General features: G+C 45.7%; 1 protein-coding gene across 1 annotated transcript in view; it reads left to right on the top strand.

Annotated features, from left to right (window-relative positions):
- The window catches only part of RNF213 (ring finger protein 213), a 52,764-nt gene that overhangs the window by 14,311 nt on the left and 18,628 nt on the right, over nucleotides 1-19,825 (top strand). The window contains 27 exon segments of the mRNA XM_040530550.1: nucleotides 578-751; nucleotides 1,017-1,175; nucleotides 1,468-2,048; nucleotides 2,342-2,507; nucleotides 3,144-3,361; nucleotides 3,858-3,998; nucleotides 4,236-4,397; nucleotides 4,845-5,202; nucleotides 5,205-5,984; nucleotides 7,645-7,838; nucleotides 8,234-8,386; nucleotides 9,074-11,534; nucleotides 11,537-11,644; nucleotides 11,647-11,818; nucleotides 11,820-12,660; nucleotides 13,552-13,688; nucleotides 14,018-14,082; nucleotides 14,085-14,115; nucleotides 14,503-14,621; nucleotides 15,212-15,322; nucleotides 16,083-16,159; nucleotides 16,982-17,028; nucleotides 17,030-17,127; nucleotides 18,491-18,626; nucleotides 19,025-19,177; nucleotides 19,179-19,211; nucleotides 19,666-19,805. Of these exon segments, the coding sequence (XP_040386484.1) occupies nucleotides 578-751; nucleotides 1,017-1,175; nucleotides 1,468-2,048; nucleotides 2,342-2,507; nucleotides 3,144-3,361; nucleotides 3,858-3,998; nucleotides 4,236-4,397; nucleotides 4,845-5,202; nucleotides 5,205-5,984; nucleotides 7,645-7,838; nucleotides 8,234-8,386; nucleotides 9,074-11,534; nucleotides 11,537-11,644; nucleotides 11,647-11,818; nucleotides 11,820-12,660; nucleotides 13,552-13,688; nucleotides 14,018-14,082; nucleotides 14,085-14,115; nucleotides 14,503-14,621; nucleotides 15,212-15,322; nucleotides 16,083-16,159; nucleotides 16,982-17,028; nucleotides 17,030-17,127; nucleotides 18,491-18,626; nucleotides 19,025-19,177; nucleotides 19,179-19,211; nucleotides 19,666-19,805 (7,815 nt within the window).

The raw sequence follows: 19,825 nt of genomic DNA, 5'->3' as shown, positions 1-19,825 counted from the left end.
ACAGGAGTCTGTGAAAAATTCTCTGCCTTGCCACTTGCAATCGTCCCTTTGCTGAGCAGGAAAGGAATACATAAAATTTTTCTGCTATTGAGGTGAGGAATGGAACAAAACTCAGAGTATTCAGCCTGTTGATGGAGGGGAAAGGCTAAGGAGAGGGAGCCAGTATTCCTCCTGTGCTAATTCACTGCAGCCTCTTCAGAATTTGTACTGAACCTGTAGATCGTGGATTTGTAGAACATAACTTCTTACCCTCCAAAGTTCTAACAGGTCATTGCTACATAAAAATGCAAGTGTTTGTCATGTGAGTGGGTTGAAATGGCTTGTGTTTTCTCCAAGAGTTCTGGGTATGGCCTCTCCATGGGAAGGTGTCTGAACTGCTGTCCTAGGATCCTGGTGATTTCTGTTCAGGAAAACGTGAAGGATTGGAGGATGGTGTGATAAGTTCCTACACTTTTGGGTAGGGATTCTAGTGGGAAATGGAAAGACTCTGTTTTATGACGTTGAATAATTATTGCTTCTGCCTAGTTCTTGTGAAGCCAGACTGATCTAGGTTCTACACGCTTCGTTTATTGAACAGGAAGAAACACAAAGCTCCTAGGACAACTTACAGATGAAGCAAAAAACGTAATGGCCACAGCAGATTCTTTGTTCATGAGTGTCACCGATGGCATCCAGGAAGGGAGTATCCTTGTGAAACATCTGGAAGAGATTTTGCAGCATGAGAAACAGTTCATCTGTATTTGGGAGCTAAGTAAGAGCCTTGTTGGCTTATGGCATCATTGTAGTGATTGATGGCTTACTCTGTTAAATCTACTTCATTGATTAGTAATACTAATTAGATGCCTCATCAATTAACAGTTCTGTCCTTGTCAATGTCCTTTGTGTGGAGCTTGCAGCTCGAAGTTACGTTGTCTGCATTTTGCTGTTTGTGACTGTGCTAATCTAAACCTGAGTTATGGATGCAGGAGGTGGGAAGTATCTGCCTTGTGACTGACTACAGATGGGTTTTCTTTCAGAGCACAACCAGTTGTCACATGGGGACAAAGAACTACTCCAGAGAGAACTGAAAGAAGTCCTGCAGAGGAGTCGAGAAGAAGTAACATTCATCAGAAGACAGAAAAAAGCAATAGGAACCTTTCTGAATATGTGCAGGAAGGTGCAGGCATCTGTGAAAGGTAGTGTTTTGGGGGAGCAATTTTAAATTGGAAACTCCAGAAAATGCAATTTTCTTTGAAAACTACTGACTTTATAAACAGGTTTTGTTCTAAACTATAGTAAGGATGGGAGTGGGGGGAAATCTGGAGGGTTTGGAGGCAATGAGTGAGTACTAATGAATCAAATGGTATTTGTAGGGATCCACATGACCCTACACGTGTCAAATTTTGCAACACAGCTGATTAGATGAAGTAAATTGGACCACAGACTAGACATTTGACCTCTGATGTGACCTGTCTCTCTGTTTTAAAGTGAATGTAGGTGAGGTGGAGCTTCAACACTCAGAAGATCTTCACTTGAAGAAACTAAATAAAGTTGTGAATGTGGGAAAAAGACCTATAGAGACATACTACAGTCTGAGCCAAGAGCTGAAACAATTTGCCCAGGAAATGCACTCTTTTAAAGATAGCCTGATCTTCCAGAAGTTTTGGGAGGAAGCTGCCAAGAACATGAGAGAGGAGAATGTTTTGGAGGAGGAGGAGGTTGTTCCTGTATTGGACCTTGATAATGTTTTCAGTCATCTAATCTCCCCTTGTTTTATGAGTTACAAAAGGTTGTATGAAGATCTCAGATCTGGAAGTCTTACTCTGTCTGCAGTTGATACAATTTTTCAAGAATTCAGAAATCATTCCGAAATTATCAAAACTGAGCTAAGGATCATATGTAAACTTAGACCTGGAGAAGAGAGAGACTGGGTTGATCAGCGATTTCAGCAGATCCAGCAATACCATGAAATGCATCTAACTTTAGATGCTGCAAAGATTATTGCCCATGTCAAAGAGAATTTAAACCTCTCTGGTGACTTCAGCATCCTGGAAAACTTGTTGTACATAGTAAGTATCCACTTCTTCAGTTCTGTACTGTTAGGGTGTTGACTGGAAAGCTTGGTAGACCCGACCCTTCTAAAGTCTATCCCAGCCTGTCAAGAGCCGTTCCCTGCCCCAAAATGCTTATTTGAGATAAAACTAAGTGTTCAAACAAAGTGTTTGTGTGTAATCTTTCTTAAGAGAGAAGGTGTATTCCTCTGGCGTTTGAGGTGTGGCTTCGCAGAGGGCTTTTCTTTCCCTTGCAAGACAGGCTGTATTTCTCATTTCCAGACTGAATGTTTGTATTGTTTGCTTTGTAGACAGAAAAGCTTGAATCATACAAGACACAAAAGCTGGACTCCATCAGCCCTGAGCTTATGCATGCCAAGAAACTGCTGGAGGGGATCACTGTGAACCGTCGTGGGTGCCTGGGGGAGCTGGCCAAGCAGAAGGAGTTTGTCTGCTGGGTCAGAGAAGCACTGAAAGGTGAGTGCTGCTCACCTGAGAATTGGGCAGATGGTACCAGAAGGGATGCTGAGTTTTTTGGGGGCCGGAGGAATGCCATGTTCCCGACCCGTCTGCTTTATGCGTTCACAGCTTCTGGTATTACAGTTGCTAGCATTTCTTATGGGTTTCAGCATGGAACACGCTATAAAGTATCCCCTTTAAATGTGCCACTGTAGTCTTGTGCTGCACACAGTAGCTACCCTGCCTGGAAGCTGGACGTGGTCTGAAGGGTTGTAACTGCTGCCACTACTCAGTTCAGGTCGGTCTTTGAAGAGAACAGAGGCCATCCGTTTAGCAGGATAGCAGCAGTAAGATTAGTTCTGTGTATGTCAGCTCAGCTTTCTTACATGCACACAGACACGCACCCTGTGAATGGCTTCCATCCAGGCTGTGAGCCTGTGCTGTTCACGGCAGTGCAGAGAAAAGCCAGGGCCAAGGATGCCGTTAATGTAGATGAATTCCTCAGGAAAGTTGGTGGTGGTATGGGTAGACAGAAGTTGCACTGGGGATCTTGTTCAATGGCATTTTTTATGCATCTTCTGTAGAAGGGGGTGATGTGGAATTGCATTAATACTGCCTCATTCATTGTTTATTCATGCATTTATCTCATTTAAGATATAAATGAGCTGAAAGTATTTGTAGACTTGGCTTCTATCTCTGCTGGGGAGAATGACATGGATGTGGATCGTGTGGCTTGTTTCCATGATGCTGTACATGGCTACTCTTCCCTGCTCTATGAGCTGAGGCAAGAGTCAGGGTTTGAGGACTTCATGCACTGCTTGAGAAAGCTGTGGCGAGCCCTGGACACTGATGAGAGTCTTCCCAAAAAACTGGTGAGTTCTGCTGAAACAGGTCGTCTCTGCAACCTCTTGTTGCTGCCTTCCAACAGTGGATGGAAGATTGACTGCACAGGGCAGATTCCAATTGTGTGGGGGTATCACAGCAGCTCTTGTTATTGGAAGAGAAATGTTTTGTTTTTGTGGTATGAAAATTCGCATCAGCAACTCACTGCTGAGGCTTTCAGATGTGACATGGTGTAGCTTTGCTCTTCCAAATAGTTTAATGATGCAGAAGAAAGATGGAAGACAAATGACTGGGAACTCAATCTTATTCTTTGCAGCAGGACATCTTTCTACAGCAAGAGGCTTTGAAGCACAGTAGCCTGTGCTGAAGGCTCAGGCTGTGGCCAGTAGTCATTCCTTTCTTTCTTCCCCATCCTGAAACTCTCTAATGCCAGCTGAAACTGTTTGTCCTGAACACCAATCTAATTTTGGAAAGAAACACAAAGTCAGAGAGATAAGGGCAGTGCCATGTCTTCTCTCTCCACAGCGTGCTTCAGCTCAACACCTAGAGTGGTTGAAAACGGTGAAAGAGAGCCATGGGTCTGTGGAGCTCTCATCGCTGTCACTGGCAGCCACCATCAACTGCAGAGGGGTGTACGTTCTCAGAGCACCGTCTGATGGCCAAAAGGTGAGGCTACTTGGCTTTCTCTCCACTTGAACTGTTCTCCTATCAGACTGCTGTTTCCTGACAATTATCTCCTGCAGGTAACGCTGCTGGTGTGTCAGCGACTGTCAAAAATGTGCTGTAGCTTTGTGTAGTCCCTTCTTGGAGTCTGTCTCTTAAGCGCTCTCCTTGCCAGGCACAGTTCTACCTTGGGAGTGGAACCTCACCGTGCATCAGCACTGATGACTTACTCTCTGGCAGGTTTCCTTAGACAACGTCCTGCATCTCATCGTCCCCGAGAGCTCTGAGGATAACAAGCCATCATGGAAATATTCTCTGGCAGAGCTTCGTGAACTGCAGAACAAACTGATGCTCATGTCAGCAAAGGGAGAGCAAGGCCTGGAGGTGGAAAAGTTCTCTGAGGTCAGATTTCAAACCCAATGGCTTACTGGTGTTGATGCTGGGGTTGCATTTTGCTTGAATATCAGCTTTTAAGACTGGTTTACAGCTGAGTTGCTGGGGATGGACGGTAGAAGACAGATATCCCTACCTTTTTGTTTCCCTGTTAGAACGGAGCTAAGCTGGAGACTGGGTAGGGGCCTGGTACCCTCATCCTCCGGCCACATGGGGAGTGCTCCTGGCTGGCACAGTTGCTGTGCTTGTGTAGAAACCTGGGGATTCCTTACAGGATTTTTTTGGGATACTGCTATTAAAACCTCCCAGGGAGCCTTTTGTTACTCTGCAGGGCCTGATGCACCTGGCTTGGGACCAAAGCCTTTGTGACTGAAAGCATTCCCTCTGGTTTTGTGATTGGGACTTGTCTTGGTGATATCAGCTTATTTTTTTTTTTCCTTCTCTGTTCTCACACAGACCTTTTCCAATGTCCAAAGACTTGCACAGGCCTTTATAGACCTTTATTCAGCTGGGAACATGCTCTTCCGCTCCTGGCTTGCCCAAGTGTATTGCTCACCAAAAAAGGAGTCGTGTGTTTTTATAGACTTCTCTTTGGGACTGATCCCAGTGCTAGAAGGGCAAGGAGAGATGGCAGCTGTGCTCCCAGGCCTCTGCAAAACAATGGAGAGCTTCCTGGAGAGGTGGAAAAGCTTCATGTGTGAAAAGCGATTACAACACTTCTACTTGAACTACTACACTGCTGAGCAGCTGGTCTATTTGAGCACAGAACTGGGACGGGGAGAGCCCAGCCAGAATGCCCTGATGATGCTTTCATTCCTAAACATAACTGCACCATGGAGGATGTCCTTAGAGCCTCCAGCAGCCAGGTACCCCCCAGCTCAGGCAAGGTTGTTTCCGACTTACCTGTGCTGCTGGATGGAGAGAGGGACCTGACCACCCGTCTGGAGCGCATCTGGGAGTGCTACATGAGCAACATGGGCTCCTTCCTTCCAAACTGCCTGGATGTCGATACCCTTGGTAGGTGGCTGAAAAGCCTGGCCAGCTGGGAGAGAGAACATGTCACCAGAGATTTCCCCCAGGATCTCCTGCATGTCGGTCAGCCCAACCTCATCACGTGCCCTCGCTCTGAGGTGCTCACTTCTGCTCTGGCTATTTACATGAACAGCCCCAACCAGCCCCTTCCCACTTTTGATGAAGTTCTTCTGTGCACTCCTCAGACCACTGCTGAGCAAGTGGGGCTCTTCCTCAGGAGGTGCCTTATTCACTGCAGTGGAGTAGAGAAAATTTATACCATGCTGTATGCAGATGAGCTTAGTTACGATGTCAGCTGCAGAGCAGAGGCGCTGTTCCAGCACCTGCAGCGGTTCAACAGCAGCTATCGCCTCATCATTCTGTGCAACTGCGAGAGGGAGCACAGCTACATCCCGTCTGTCTTCAGCCAGTACAAAGTGCACATGATACCCCAGAGGTCGCTAACTGAAATCCAGCGATACCTTCAGCACCACTACAGAGTCGCTCAGCCTTCAAACTCAGCTGCTTCTGTGTTCAAGGACAACATGTGTGTTGGGATTGTATCCTCTAAAAGAGCTGGTGTAGGTAAGATGTCGCATGCAAAGCAGGCTCTGCTGAGTATTGAAAACCAGAGTGGGATTCGTCTTGCCTGGTTTTCTGCTTAATTCATAAGTATGTAGTTAAAAAGAATGATTCAGACTTCAGGCTGGAGTGAGTTGATGGGCATCTCTAGGGATGGTTTATCTTGCTAATCTGACACCTCTTTCTACTGATTTACATCATTAACATAAACTAGATTACTGGATAAGATGAATCTGACCTCCTGAGGTTAAAATATTCCTGCAGGAAAATGTGCGTGAGATGGCACAAGAGTTGTAAGCCTGTCTGTTTTTCTCTTACAGAGCGTGATTGATTGCTGGCTGTGTCTTAATGTAAAAAGCTAGAGGGCATTAAGTGAAACTACTTGGCAGGCAGAAAAGCAAACAAGACGTGGTTCTTCAAACAATGCGTAGTTAATTTGTGGAACTTGCATGATGTTTTGGAACACAAAGCTTTACACATGCTAGATAGTCATGAGAGAAACATTCATCAAGGGCTACTAAACACAAAAATGCTATCTCTGGCATAGGAGTTTCTCAGTTGCAAATCACTGAAAAAATGCTGGGAAAGAGTTGCTGTGTGTCAGCTGCGTTCTTGCTGTGTTCCTTCGCTGATGACGCCTGTTAGTGACTGGTGCTCCAGTTAGGGTTTCAGCTGTCCAGCTGTGCCTCTGTCTTGTATAAACTTTGTGTACGCTAGAAGTGCTTCGTAGATGTATAGGAGCATTATCAGACCTTGCTTTTTCCTTACAGCAGCCTTTCTTGGGCTTTAGTACAGCACCACCTATGATGAAAAAGATCAGGCCCAAAAGTGAAAGTGTGATACGTTATTTTCAAGGGATTAGAGAGAAAATGCAAAGTAGTTTTGTTAACAAATTGGATCCTTTGTCAAACCTCATAAATCCAGGGCAGGTCTTGGCTATCACTTGTGGATGACTGCTGCCATGGTTTCAGTCTGGAAAGCTATAAACCTATCTTTTTTTTTTGTTTTACAAATCTTTCATACTGCTGAAAGCTTTCATACTGCTGAGAGGTTTGTAACCTGATGAGGATGGTTTTGGGGCTTCTGAAAGACTGGAAGACATCCAGTGCTTTACCCAGATATGTCCATAATGAGGAAGTATTTGAAGAATGGTCCTATCATAGCCAGTTCCTGTGCTACCTACGGCATAAAGGGTGTGATGGGATGCAGAACACCACAGCTGTAGCCAGTGGACATCAAATGATCTTTGCATTCCCTGCATTAATCTGGGGAACAGCAGATGTGGAGTTGGCAAACAACAAACCCAAGCTGTTGGCATTGCCTTAACACTGGCAAAATTAATTCCTACGAGATAAGAAAGGAAATTTGAGGGTGCTTTTCTCTTTGAATGCAAACAATTCTTTAACCATTTTGACTTTGGAAACAGTCACATAATAGAAAAGTGAAAAGTAAAACCTTTCTCAGGTAGTCCAAGTGAAACAAATCCATGTGAATAATGACAGCCTTCGGTAGCCAATAACAGCGACGGCTTTGATTTCAGGCTGCAATTTGCTGCTGTTCTAACAAGACTGGCGCTTAAGCATTTGGCTTCCTTCTATGATGGCTGTAGTATGAAGTATTTGATATTATTGGTTTAATTCTTTTGGTGCTTTTATGATGACAGGGAAATCCCTCTATGTGAGGCGGCTACATGAGAGACTGCAAACACAGCAGCCTGACTGCACAGAACTTCTGAAAACCATCAGACTGATTGAACCAGCAGTGGATGAAGATAAAGTGCTAAAATATCTTCTGCCTTTTCTGAAGAGGCAACAACAGACAGAACCCATGATATTCCATTTTGATATCACCTCTTCAGTAAGTACATCCTTTCCACAGGTGACTCGACTAGAAGTCGTGTGTGGGTCCTTGCAGAAGTTTTCTTTAAGGCTTTTGTTCCTTAGTAAGCCATTTCATAGGACATGTTTTCTAATTATTGTGTAAGGATGTAACCTAAAGAACTCTTTTTACTGCCCAGTTGGCTGAACAATAGAACAGGTTGTCCAGAGAAGTTATAGAATCTCCAGTCTTTGGAGATACTCAAAACCTGACTGAATATCTTCTTGGACAACCTGCTCTAGCTGAGTCTGCTTTGAGCAGTGGGGTTGGACAAGGTGATCTCCAGACTTCCTTTCCAGCCTCAACTGTTCTGTGATTCTGTGAAGTCATCGTGAGTAAATAAAAAGGAAATGACTGTCTTTTTCTAATAATAGGTACAAAGTGGAGTTCCAGAATTTCTATTCAAGCTGTTGGTTTTGCAGTATCTGACAGATATTAATGGCAATATGTGGCTACGACAGAAGTGCCATTTGTATATCATTGAAATCCTTGAGGTGTCACCACTGCCAAAGGAAGGAGCAAGATGTGTATGTACACAGCAATACTTGATCTCTTTTGAATTTCTCAGTCACTTTGCACAAATGTTTGTATATAGTTGGAAATGAGTTGTAGAGAGAATAACAGTAAACATAGCATAGGGATTCCCTGTTTGTATCAGGGTATACTGTGCATCTCCATTGTGAAGTGGTGTCTGGTGTTGTACAAAGTGGCATTAAAACCCAACAGTAAATTATACCTGTTGTGGTTTTTTTTTGGGGGGTTATTCATTTTTGAAGGCCTGTTAGTCCAAGCTTTGCTGGCCCCACTAATATTTATAGGAAAGATAAAAATGCAAAATCTAATCTTCCTCATGTTAGTTTGCATGTCTGAAAGTACTAAAATGTTTATAAGAAAAGAATGTAGAAGTGAGAGGGATAAATAACAAGTTTCTTGGGTTTAATTTTGTTTTTCCTTGAGGTAGCACTGAGAAGGGGTTGGGGGCAATAAAGCACTAACACTACAGGAGGGGGACTCTGAGAAATAGGTTTAATTGTTGTGATACGCTTCAAGTGCATCATCAAAAACATGGGAAAAAAGTGTCATGGTTATATAGGCTAGCTGCTGTTATTCAGTTAAGTCTGTGATCTTAGGCAAGAGTACTGCAAGAGCAGATTAAAACAAGTGAAGATTAAGGCTACAGATTTGTGATGACATTTTTTCTTCTTCTACTCCAGATACCATTGAGCCAGAAGTATAATTTCCTTGATGTGTTCCCTAAAATAACATGCAAGTCTCCGAAGGAGGTGCTAGAAATAGAGACACTTGGGAACCGGTCCAGGGATGTTTCAGACCCAGGAATGGATGAGGAGGAATTTTGTAGTGAGGCTTTCCAAAGACCTTTCCAGTATCTGAAAAGATTTGACAGTGGGTGCAATTTGGACACGTTCTGTTATGAAGCACACTCTGTGGAAGGGAGCCCTGCAGAATGCTTGCAACAGTTCCTCCTGCACTGCGGGATCATGGATCCCTCCTGGTCAGAAATCCGGAACTTCGCATGGTTTCTCAACATTCAGTTGAGAGACTGTGAGGCTTCTGTATTTTGCAACCCTGACTTTGTCCAGGACACGCTGCAAGGTTTCAAAAGCTTTGTTGTTGCCTTCATGATTTTGATGGCAAGAGATTTCGCAACACCCTCCCTACACATTTCTGATCAAAGTTCAGGAAGGCAATCCTCCAACCTGGAGAACGTTGCAGAAGATGATCTTCTTCCTTTCCGCATTCGGAAGAAGTGGGAGTCAGAGCCTCATCCGTATTTGTTTTTCAATGAAGATCGCGTGTCCATGACTTTCATTGGCTTCCACTTTCAGCCCGACGGCAGTAAAGGCGTTGATGCAATTAATCCTTTGAATGGCAAAATTATCAAGAGAAATGTCATGACTTCGCAGTTGTATAATGGTTTGTTACTCCAAAGAGTTCCCTTTGATATTCCATTTGATACCTTGCCCCGTCATGAGAAGCTAGAGAGGCTTTGCATGGTTTTGGGAATCCCCTGGGTAACAGACCCTGATGAGACATATGAACTCACAACAGACAACGTGCTAAAAATCTTGGCTATTGAGATGCGATTCAGATGCAACATCCCAGTTGTCATCATGGGAGAAACAGGCTGTGGGAAAACAAGGCTTGTCAAGTTTCTGTGCCAGTTACGCAGAAGCTACGTAGAGGTAGAGAACATGAAGCTTGTAAAAGTTCATGGAGGTACTACTGCAGAGATGATTTATGCCAGGATTAAAGAAGCAGAAGCCCTTGCTGTAGCCAATAAGAAACAGCATGGGTTGGACACGGTCCTTTTTTTCGATGAAGCCAACACAACAGAGGCTGTGAGCAGCATCAAGGAAGTTCTGTGTGACCGCACAGTAGAAGGGAAGCCTTTGGTCTCTTGCTCTGGCTTGCAGATCATAGCAGCCTGCAACCCTTACCGTAAGCACACACCAAAGATGATTCAGCGCTTGGAATTAGCTGGGTTGGGCTACCGTGTCAAAGCAGATGAGACAAAGGATAAGCTTGGATCTATTCCACTGAGACAGCTTGTGTACCGGGTCCATGCACTCCCACCTAGCATGATCCCATTAGTGTGGGATTTTGGGCAGCTGAATGACTTAACTGAAAAAATGTACATACAACAGATTGTACAGAGAGTTACTGAATGCATCCCGATGAGCGACTCTGAAGCAGAGGTAATTACAGAAGTGCTTTTTGCTTCTCAGCAATACATGAGGCAGAGGGATGATGAATGTAGCTTCGTCAGCCTGCGGGATGTGGAGCGCTGCATGGAAGTTTTCAAGTGGTTTCACAAGCACAGTAAATTACTGCTGAAAGAGCTGGAGAAGTACCTTGCGGAAATGAGAGCTCCGAAGAGCACTGAGAGAAACACCGTTATCTGGTCCTTAGTGCTGGCAGTTGGAGTTTGCTATCATGCGTCCTTGGAAAGGAAGGAGGCATATAGGAATGCTATCAGCCAGGTCCTTCCAAAGCCTTATGATACTCAGAAAAAGATTTTGGAAGAAATCACCCTGATGCAGGACTTATTCCTGAGTGGTGTGTACCTCCGAGACACCATAGCAAGAAACTTGGCCTTAAAGGAAAACGTCTTTATGATGGTCATCTGCATTGAGCTGAAGATCCCTCTTTTTCTTGTTGGGAAGCCTGGGAGCTCCAAGTCCCTCGCAAAAACCATTGTGGCTGATGCTATGCAGGGCCAAGCTGCTCATTCAGATCTGTTCAAGGACCTGAAGCAGATCCACTTGGTGTCTTTTCAGTGCAGTCCCCTCTCCACTCCAGAGGGAATCATAGGCACTTTCAAGCACTGTGCTCGATTCCAGGATGGGAAGAACCTGGATGAGTATGCCTCTGTGGTGGTTTTGGATGAGATTGGGCTGGCAGAAGATTCTCCCAAAATGCCCTTGAAGACTTTACATCCGCTTTTGGAAGATGGCTGCATAGATGATGTCCCTCTTCCTCACAAGAAGGTTGGCTTCATTGGGATTTCCAACTGGGCTTTGGACCCTGCTAAAATGAATCGAGGCATTTTTGTCTCACGTGGTGACCCCAGCAAAGAGGAGCTCATAGAAAGTGCAAAGGGGATTTGTTGCTCAGCACGAGGGGCTTTGCAGAAGGTTGAACAGTATTTTCATCACTTGCAGATGCATTTGAAAACATTTGCAAGGTCCAGGACAGGGAGTTCTTTGGTCTGCGTGACTACTACAGCCTCATAAAGATGTTCTTTGCTTTGGCTAAGAACTCTAAAGTGAGCCAACACCTCGAGACATAGCTGAAGTTGTTCTTCGTAACTTCAGTGGCAAAGATGATATCAATGCCTTGGAAATATTCACTTCGCAGCTACCAGAAAAAGGAGAAATAAATGCCCGTGATATCAGTAGGATTGAGCTGGTGCGACAAAACATTACAGCAGTGGAGAGGATGGGATTGCAGGTACCTGCTTGTGCTGACTGAGAATTATGCAGCACTGCAGATCCTCCAGCAAGCCTTTTTCACTGCCCGGCAACAGCCAGAAATTATCTTTGGCTCCAGTTTCCCGAAGGACCAAGAATATACCCAGATATGCAGGAACATCAACCGTGTGAAGGTTTGCATGGAAACTGGCCAAATGGTAGTGCTTCTCAACTTGCAGAACCTTTATGAAAGCCTCTACGATGCCCTTAATCAATACTATGTGTACCTTGCTGGCCAGAAGTATGTTGATTTGGGACTGGGCACCCACCGGGTGAAGTGCCGAGTGCACCCCAAGTTCCGCTTGATAGTCATCGAGGAGAAAGATGTGGTATACAAGCACTTCCCCATCCCACTGATCAACAGGCTGGAAAAGCACTACGTGGATATCAGTACGGTCCTGGACAAGGATCAAAGAGAAGCTGTGAGAGAGCTGAAGAAGTGGGTGCAAGACTTTGCCACAGTCAACACAGGAGAGCACTTCATGAGCAAGCAGAAATACAGCCCTTCTGACGTGTTTGTGGGCTACCATTCAGATACCTGTGCCTCGGTGGTCCTGCAGACAACAGAAAGGCTGAAGGCAGCGTGTCCCCCCCGTCAGCTCATGTCACGTGTGAAGGCAGAGGCGCAGCTGGCGCTGCTCAACTGTGCCACCCCAGACTCCGTGATCCGTCTCTGCAACTCCGTGGATTTGTATATGGCCAATTCTCTGGCAGACACGTACTTCAAACAACAGCAGCACACATCTTTTGCAGACTTCCTCCGAGCTCATGTCCACACCGGGTCTCAGTGCCAAACACTCTTTACAGAGGTGAGTGTCCTGCAGAGTCCTCAGAACAGTCTCAGCCTGCGCTGAGGCTTTTAGTTGGTATTGCTGGTGCTGCACTACGGCCACGTGAGTAAACTTGATAACAGTCTTGCTACTCAGCGCCCAGATGTACAAGGTGGGTGTCTCAGCAGCTGTTGTTACATCTCCAAGAGTCTAGTGTGTGAAGCAGCATAGGATGCTATCCATAGGATAGATGCTTCCTGAGAAGTGGGAGTTCTGAAGGAATTTGAGCAGCTAAGTGTCTTTGTATTTCAGAAGTAGTTCTTTGAAAGTAGCGGAGCTCTCCGTGTGCACAGCCAGCAAACAGGCTGCTGGCTGCAGAATAATCATGGGGAGCCTTTTGAACACATCTATTTGTCTGCCTCTCATCATAACGATACGAAAGGCTTTAACCCAGCTGAGCTGCAGGGAGCCAGAGATCCCATGGGCTCTTACTGGGCTAGTTCTGGTTTACTTTTTGCCTTATGCCAGAGCTAAAGAACTTCAGCTGATGTTGGCTGGAGAATTTCTCCCTCTTCTGCCCCTCAGGGAGGGAGGCAATGCACTTTTTCCTGGGGCTGGATGTGCTGCTCCCTGAGAGCACTGCAGCGAAGGCAGCGCAGCTGATGAGAAGTTTCTCAAAGCCTTGGCTGCCTCTTGGCTGCTCCACAGCCCCGCACCAACAGCACCACGAGACACTGCATGCACCTACCCAGCAATGGCCCTGGCTTGGTGTAACAGTGCGTGTTGTCCCTTTGCATACTAGCAGGTCAAATAAATGGCTTTTTGGGTGCAGTCCAGCTCTGCAGCAAGTTAGCAGTGTCTGGGAGCACAGGCAGTTGAGTCTCTGCTGCCTTCCTAAGCTAAGAACAAACCTGTGTCTTGCACTCCCAGGTCACCACCTTCTCGAGGCTTCTCACTAGTGCTGACTCTACTTGTCTGGAGAGAGAAGTGCAGGATAAAGCACAAAGGCCTCAGATCCTGTTCCTGCAGCAGTTTGACACAGAGTACTCGTTCCTAAAAGGGATCCGGTAAGTCGGGGCTTGCATTATCTTGCTCTGAGTAGCATGTCACCTGGGCGGAAGGATACATTGGCAGGACATTTGGAGTAACACATACTGAAACGGGAGTCGAGAGGCCGTGCAGCCTGAACTGTGGATGGGCTCAATGCAAAACTGTGTTACTTCCATCATACTGAAGCATGAGATTTGTTTTTAAAGCTATTTCATTGTACAGAATGGATGTTTTAGTTTCTTTTTCTGGTTGCGGCAGCCAAAGGCAATCTGAATTAGCAACATTTAGTCCCTTACGTTCTGGTGTTACACTTAGTGACTTATTTTAAATCCCTTTCACTTTTTAGAGATTTCCTTGAGGCTACATCAGGAAATAAAATCCTTATTATTCAGGCAGACTTTGAAGATGGCTCTCAAATGCCCAGCTCGTCGCCTCAGCAAGTAAGTCAAGTGTGAAGTGATTCCCAGCTAGCTGTTCTACATGGAGGCTCCTCACCCCCCATTTGATTAGTAGTGCCGTTTTTGGGGGACTTCAGGATCAGGAACGTATAATCGGCTGTTACTGCTGTAGTAGAGGTGAAACTGTGGAGCATTATTTATACTTTGAATAACATTCATACTGAAATCAAAATAAACTCGTACTTGGCTGGCTGAAGTCATCAGACAGTCCCCTGTGAAGTGTGAGTTCTTGCTGTTGGCTGCGTAATTGAGTAGAGGAATGGAGTGATGTCTGTACAGGGGAAGGAGTGTGCCCTCTCTGACAGAGGAAGGAATTGTGGCCTTGACTTTTGTCTGTCTGTGGTCTGTCAACAGTATTTCCTCTTTGTTGTAGATACACTGTTGTTAATGAAATCAACAAGGTGGACTTAGGAGAAGCCTCTGTCTTTGTTTACTTTATTATGAAGCTTTCTCGGGTGGAAGGAGGAATGTCCTACGTAGGATTCCACGGAGGTGGGTTTTGCTATATGTGGCTCCTCACTCTCAGCTGGTTTCAGACAAACATATCAGAGCAAGATTTCTCCAATTCACCTCTTTTTAACGCTTAAAATCTGTAATCAGTGTGGCCTCTGGCTTATCAGAAATGCTTCCCTTATCCATGGGGACTGGATTCCTTCGGGGGGGGCAGGGCCTTGGAGTCCTGGTCCCCATTGTGAGAGCATTTTGCCTTGCCCGTTGACAGATGAATCATCTTTCTAGTCAGCTGGAGAACAGCAAACAAACATGAGTCAAACTGCATTTGCATTATTGTCCTACAGGAGTCTCTTGAGCATGTGCTTATGGTCGCTTTCAGCAGCAAGCTTTCTGCTGTGTGCGGAGGGCTCTAAGAGCCTCAAAGCCCCTGTAACATACATGCCCTGTCAGGGCTGTGTGCATTATCATTTTCAGAGCAAATCACTGCTTTACCTTTCTACATCAAGCAGTGAGAATAAGCAAACTCTGAATCTGAACTCCTAGTCTACAGGTAAAGGAAGCTTCTTGGGAAGCTCTTAGAGAAAAGCGTGCTGCATGCACAATGATTTTTTTTTGTCCTGTGTCTTTAGGTCTGTGGCAGTCAGTGCATATAGATGATCTCCGCAGATCTAAGGACATGATCTCTGATATGGCTGCCCTGCAGAACCTCACCATCAGCCAGATGCTCTGTGAGAATTCAGGTAAAACCAAGGGTGAGCTGTATGCAAGCTGTGCTAGCCAGTGGTGTCAATATGCTAGCAGGGAAAAATGGAAAGGTGCAATCCCAGACTTGGTACTAGTAGATCCTGTGCTGGGTACAACATATCTAGTTATTTTCACTGTTCAGTGTCTTAGGTTTTGTAGGGATCACTACGTGACTATCAACTTTTATTTCTATTTAGTTTATTACTGCAAGGTTTTGGTCATCAAATAAGTCAATTTGATAGTTTTCCCATTTTCTTTTGAGAAAAATGCAATATTTGCACTGTTTAACACCCTGGCTGTTATGTCTCAGAACAGTGAGGCCCAAAATGCAGCCAGTGCCAACACTGCACGTGGCAGAGACTATTGACAAGGTGTCACCCAGAGAGTATCTCACCTGCATCAATATAAATCTGTTCACCTAAACTAGTAGGAAGATTAGAAGAGACTTTCTCTTTCCCCTTAGTTTTTTCTTACATTCTTTTTCCTTTCACCATACTAATTCACAGTAGTGCAAAGACTCTGTTACAACCTAGTGCGTTAGCTCAGTGTCACATTTCTTTCAGTTCTTGCTGCATGAAGTTTGACAGCCCTAGCAGCTGTGTGTTTAGAGAGGTGGATCTCACCTATTCATGCAGGTGACGATGGATCTGACAGATGTTCTGCTGCTCTTGGATGCAGTTACTAAATAAACTGTTACCTAACGGATACAACAATGTACTGCTTCTTTCTAATAAAAATTCTACAACTTGGTTGCAGCTCTACCTGCAAATAGAGAAGAGGAGGAAAATGAAGTGGAGGCTGAAGCATCGGTGCCAGAAACAGAGCGCTTTGAGGTCAGTTCAGAGTATTTGTTTGCTTCTCAGCTGTCAGTGTGGCTTGGCTGTTCGTCATCCCTAGGTGCAACATACCGTTTGCATCCACACTCACTTGAAATCCATCAGAACAATTATTTGAATCATGAATGTTGATGGGACACAAATTTCTCCTCCCCCGCCATCCAATCAAAATTGGCATCACTAAAGAAACAAACCATTCTAAGGACCCTATAATTCCTTAGCCAGTTCATATTCCGAATTCTTAAACAGATTTACAAGCTTCTGTTGTCTTTGTGGATCTTGAATCTGAGAACTGTGATTCTGAGCCTGCTACATCAGCTGTTTGCTTTCTGTTTGAGATGTGCATTTGAAACTGTGCTGGAGTTGGCTGTGGACTCTGCTGTGCTACAGTTGTGTTTAAGACTGGCTTGTGCTCCTTAGATCAATGTGATGCCAGAGGATGCCAAGTATGAGGGTAACTGCATGGGGCTTTTGGCCCCCTAGTGCCTAAGCATCTCACAGGGAGTGCATATATGCCCCCATCCCAGTTGGGTTTATAGCTTCCACTTCTGAACTGCTGATTTTTTCCCTGTAAGAATCTAATCTTCATACAAATGCTATTTTGTGTGATGTTTGAAAAGGGCCACAAAAGTCAAAGCATGTACTTGATTGCAAATTAAGAACTTAGATTTGCTTCCAGGGATGATAGAAGAACTGTGACATGGGAAGCAATTGGCACAAGCCTTTTCTAGAGAGCACTGTAATCTTTCAGATGGATGTGTTGGGGACAAGAGTATAAAACCAAATAATGATGAGCTTTTTTTCACACTGCCTGGGAAGGATGGAGTCCTGGACACCATTGTATTGCTGAGGAGCTGTGTACAAAGTTGTGGGAATGCTACGGGACCAAAATGAAGATCTTAGTCGCAGCAGAAAGCGAATTGAGATTCTCCTTAGCCTTCTATCCAAAGAGGATGTCTTGAAAGGTATGTGCTCCCTGGCTGCAGCTGGTGGTGTCCCTGAACACCAATCTAGGGGACCACCAATACATGTAAGTTAATTCACTGGGAACCCAAAGGACAGTGGTCCTTGCTGTAGTGTAGACATAGTAGAACTCCCAGGCGCTCTTCTAAGAGCATCTGTGCTCCAGTCTGTCGCTCCTTTTGTGGTTGTAGGGCTTTTCCTGGAGTTATGGCTCACGGCTCTTTTTCTAGCTGTGCTATATAGAATCGTAGAATCATGAAGGTTGGAAAAGACCTCCAAGATCATCTGTCCAACCACCCCTACCACCAATATCACCCAATAAACCATGTCCCTAAGCACCACGTCCAACCTTTCCTCAAACACCCCCAGGGACCGTGACTCCACCACCTCCCTGGGCAACCCGTCCCAATGCCTGACTGCTCTTTCTGAGAAAGAAATTTCTCCTAATTTCCAACCTGAACCTCCCCTGTTGCCATTGAGGCCATTCCCTTTAGCCCTGTCACTAGTAACCTGTGAGAAGAGGCTGACCCCCAGCTCCCCGCACCTTCCTTTCAGGTAGTTGCAGAGAGCAATAAGGTCTCCCTGAGCCTCTTCTCCAGACTAAGCAGCCCCAGTTCCCTCAGCTGCTCCTCACAGGACTTGTGTTCCAGGCCCTTCACCAGCTTCGTAGCCCTTCTGTGGACACGCTCCAGGGCCTCGATGTCCTTCTGGTAGTGAGGGACCCAAAGCTGAACACAGTACTCAAGGTGCAGCCTCACCAGAGCAGAGTACAGGGGGACAATCACCCCCTGGTCCTGCTGGCTGCACTATTCCTGACGCAAGCCAGGATGCCATTGGCCTTCTTGGCCACCTGGGCACACTGCAGGCTCGTGTTCAGGCAAGCATCAATCAGCACCCCTAGATCCTTTTCTTCTCCACAGCTTTCCAGCCACTCTGCCCCAAGCCTGTAGCACTGCATGGGGTTGTTGTGGCCAGAGCGCAGGACCTGGCACTTGGCCATGTTGAACCTCATCCCTTGGCCTCTGTCCATCGACCCAACCTGTCCAGGTCCCTCTGCAGGGCCTTCCGACCCTCTGGCAGATTGACACCCCCAACTTGGTGTCATCTGCAAACTTACTGAGGGTGCACTCCATTCCCTCATCCAAGTCATCAGTAAAGATATTAAAGAGGGTGGGGCCCAACACCCACCCCTGGGGAAACACACTTATGACCAGTGGCCAGCTGGGTTTCACTCCATGGCTGGTAGCTGGCTGTTCACCGTTGGTCAATTATTGAAACAACTGTAAAACTGTTCTTTGGTGTGATATTTGTGTTCTGATCCAAGGCCAGTTGAAGAAAAAATGCAAGTTTCTTGTTGTTTTCTAGCCTCTTTCCTGAAGATAACAAAGGCTCGTCTCTCCAACCTTTTGAAGAAGCAAGAAGAAAATTCCTTTTACCCAAAAAACTGGGTGCTTCGGGAGGCTTCCAACCTAAGTGCTCTTCAGGAGGCTGGCACCTTCAGGTGAGGACAGCAGCAATATCTTGTAACCTGCAGGTTTCCAAGAAAAGTCTGCAAATGGCAACAGTGCAGCAGAGACTTTGTGTAATCTTAATATTTGCAGTGTCAATCTCCAGTTTGTGGTGGAATCTCTTGGCTTCTGAAGGAGGGTGACTTACAGCTGCATGGGCTGTACTGGAACAGAAATGCTTGAGTGCACAAGTGCTCTGAATTGAACAGTGGGATTACAGGCGAGCTATGAGCGAGAGAAGTGTAGGGGTTTTCTTCTCCCCCCTTGTAAAGGTAGCATTAGGACTCTCACACACTAATGTCAGCAGTTTTTCAGCACAACCACTTCCTGATTTGCTGGTATTATTGTTCATCTTCCCTCTTGGTTTCTTGGTCTCTTTCTGCCCCCAAAGGCACACCTTGTGGAAGCGAGTCCAGAACGTGATCACTCCATTCCTGGCTCTCCTGATTGCTGTCATAGACAGAAATGGCAATCTGGAGCTGTTGGTCAGGCCGACACCTGAGTGGGTGACAAAGCTGTGGATGTTCATCTTCAGTGATACAAAACTTGACTATCCCTTACAATGTGGGTAAAAACAGGTGAGCTCCTGGAGAGAGCAGCAGGAGGAACTGGCTGGCAGCACTGAGACCCAGTCCTCCACTGGCTTTAAATCCATGTGGGAGATTAACACTGTTGGTTGCTCTCCTGTGCTGTGTCAAAGGTGGCAGGGCTGTTCTCAGTGACTTCAGAAGTCTCTTCTTTCTACCTTATCCCCAGTACTCCTGGGCTTTGCTCTCTAGCTCTTGGCTTGCTCACACTTCTTACCCATCCCTTGAAGCCTGCATGTCCTGCCATTACAGTCTTTTTGCTAGGGAATGCTTACTGAATAAGTCCTAATGCTATGCAATTGGCAGGATGAGGTCTGTTAATGAGTCCTTCATTCTTTTCCCCTTCTAGGGCTAATTTCTTGCTTTCTGAAGCTTCCCATCTCTGTTGTCTGAATGCATTTCCCTGGCAAAAGCCTGGTATGTTACTGACCTTTTGATCTCGTAGCTCTCAGACAGAGATAATCCTGGTGCAGAACAGCATGATGGTGTCTGCTGATGCTGGGAATGAGATGCCCTTCAGCTGGAGGATAAAGGAGTATTTGGATGAGATGTGGCTGGAAACTCAATACATCCAAAACACTGAAGGTGAGTGCTTGGCTTGAGCT

The sequence above is a fragment of the Cygnus olor genome, chromosome 18 (genome assembly GCF_009769625.2).
Source record: "Cygnus olor isolate bCygOlo1 chromosome 18, bCygOlo1.pri.v2, whole genome shotgun sequence".
Classification (NCBI taxonomy): domain Eukaryota; kingdom Metazoa; phylum Chordata; class Aves; order Anseriformes; family Anatidae; genus Cygnus; species Cygnus olor.
This window is presented reverse-complemented; position numbering and strand designations above follow the sequence as displayed.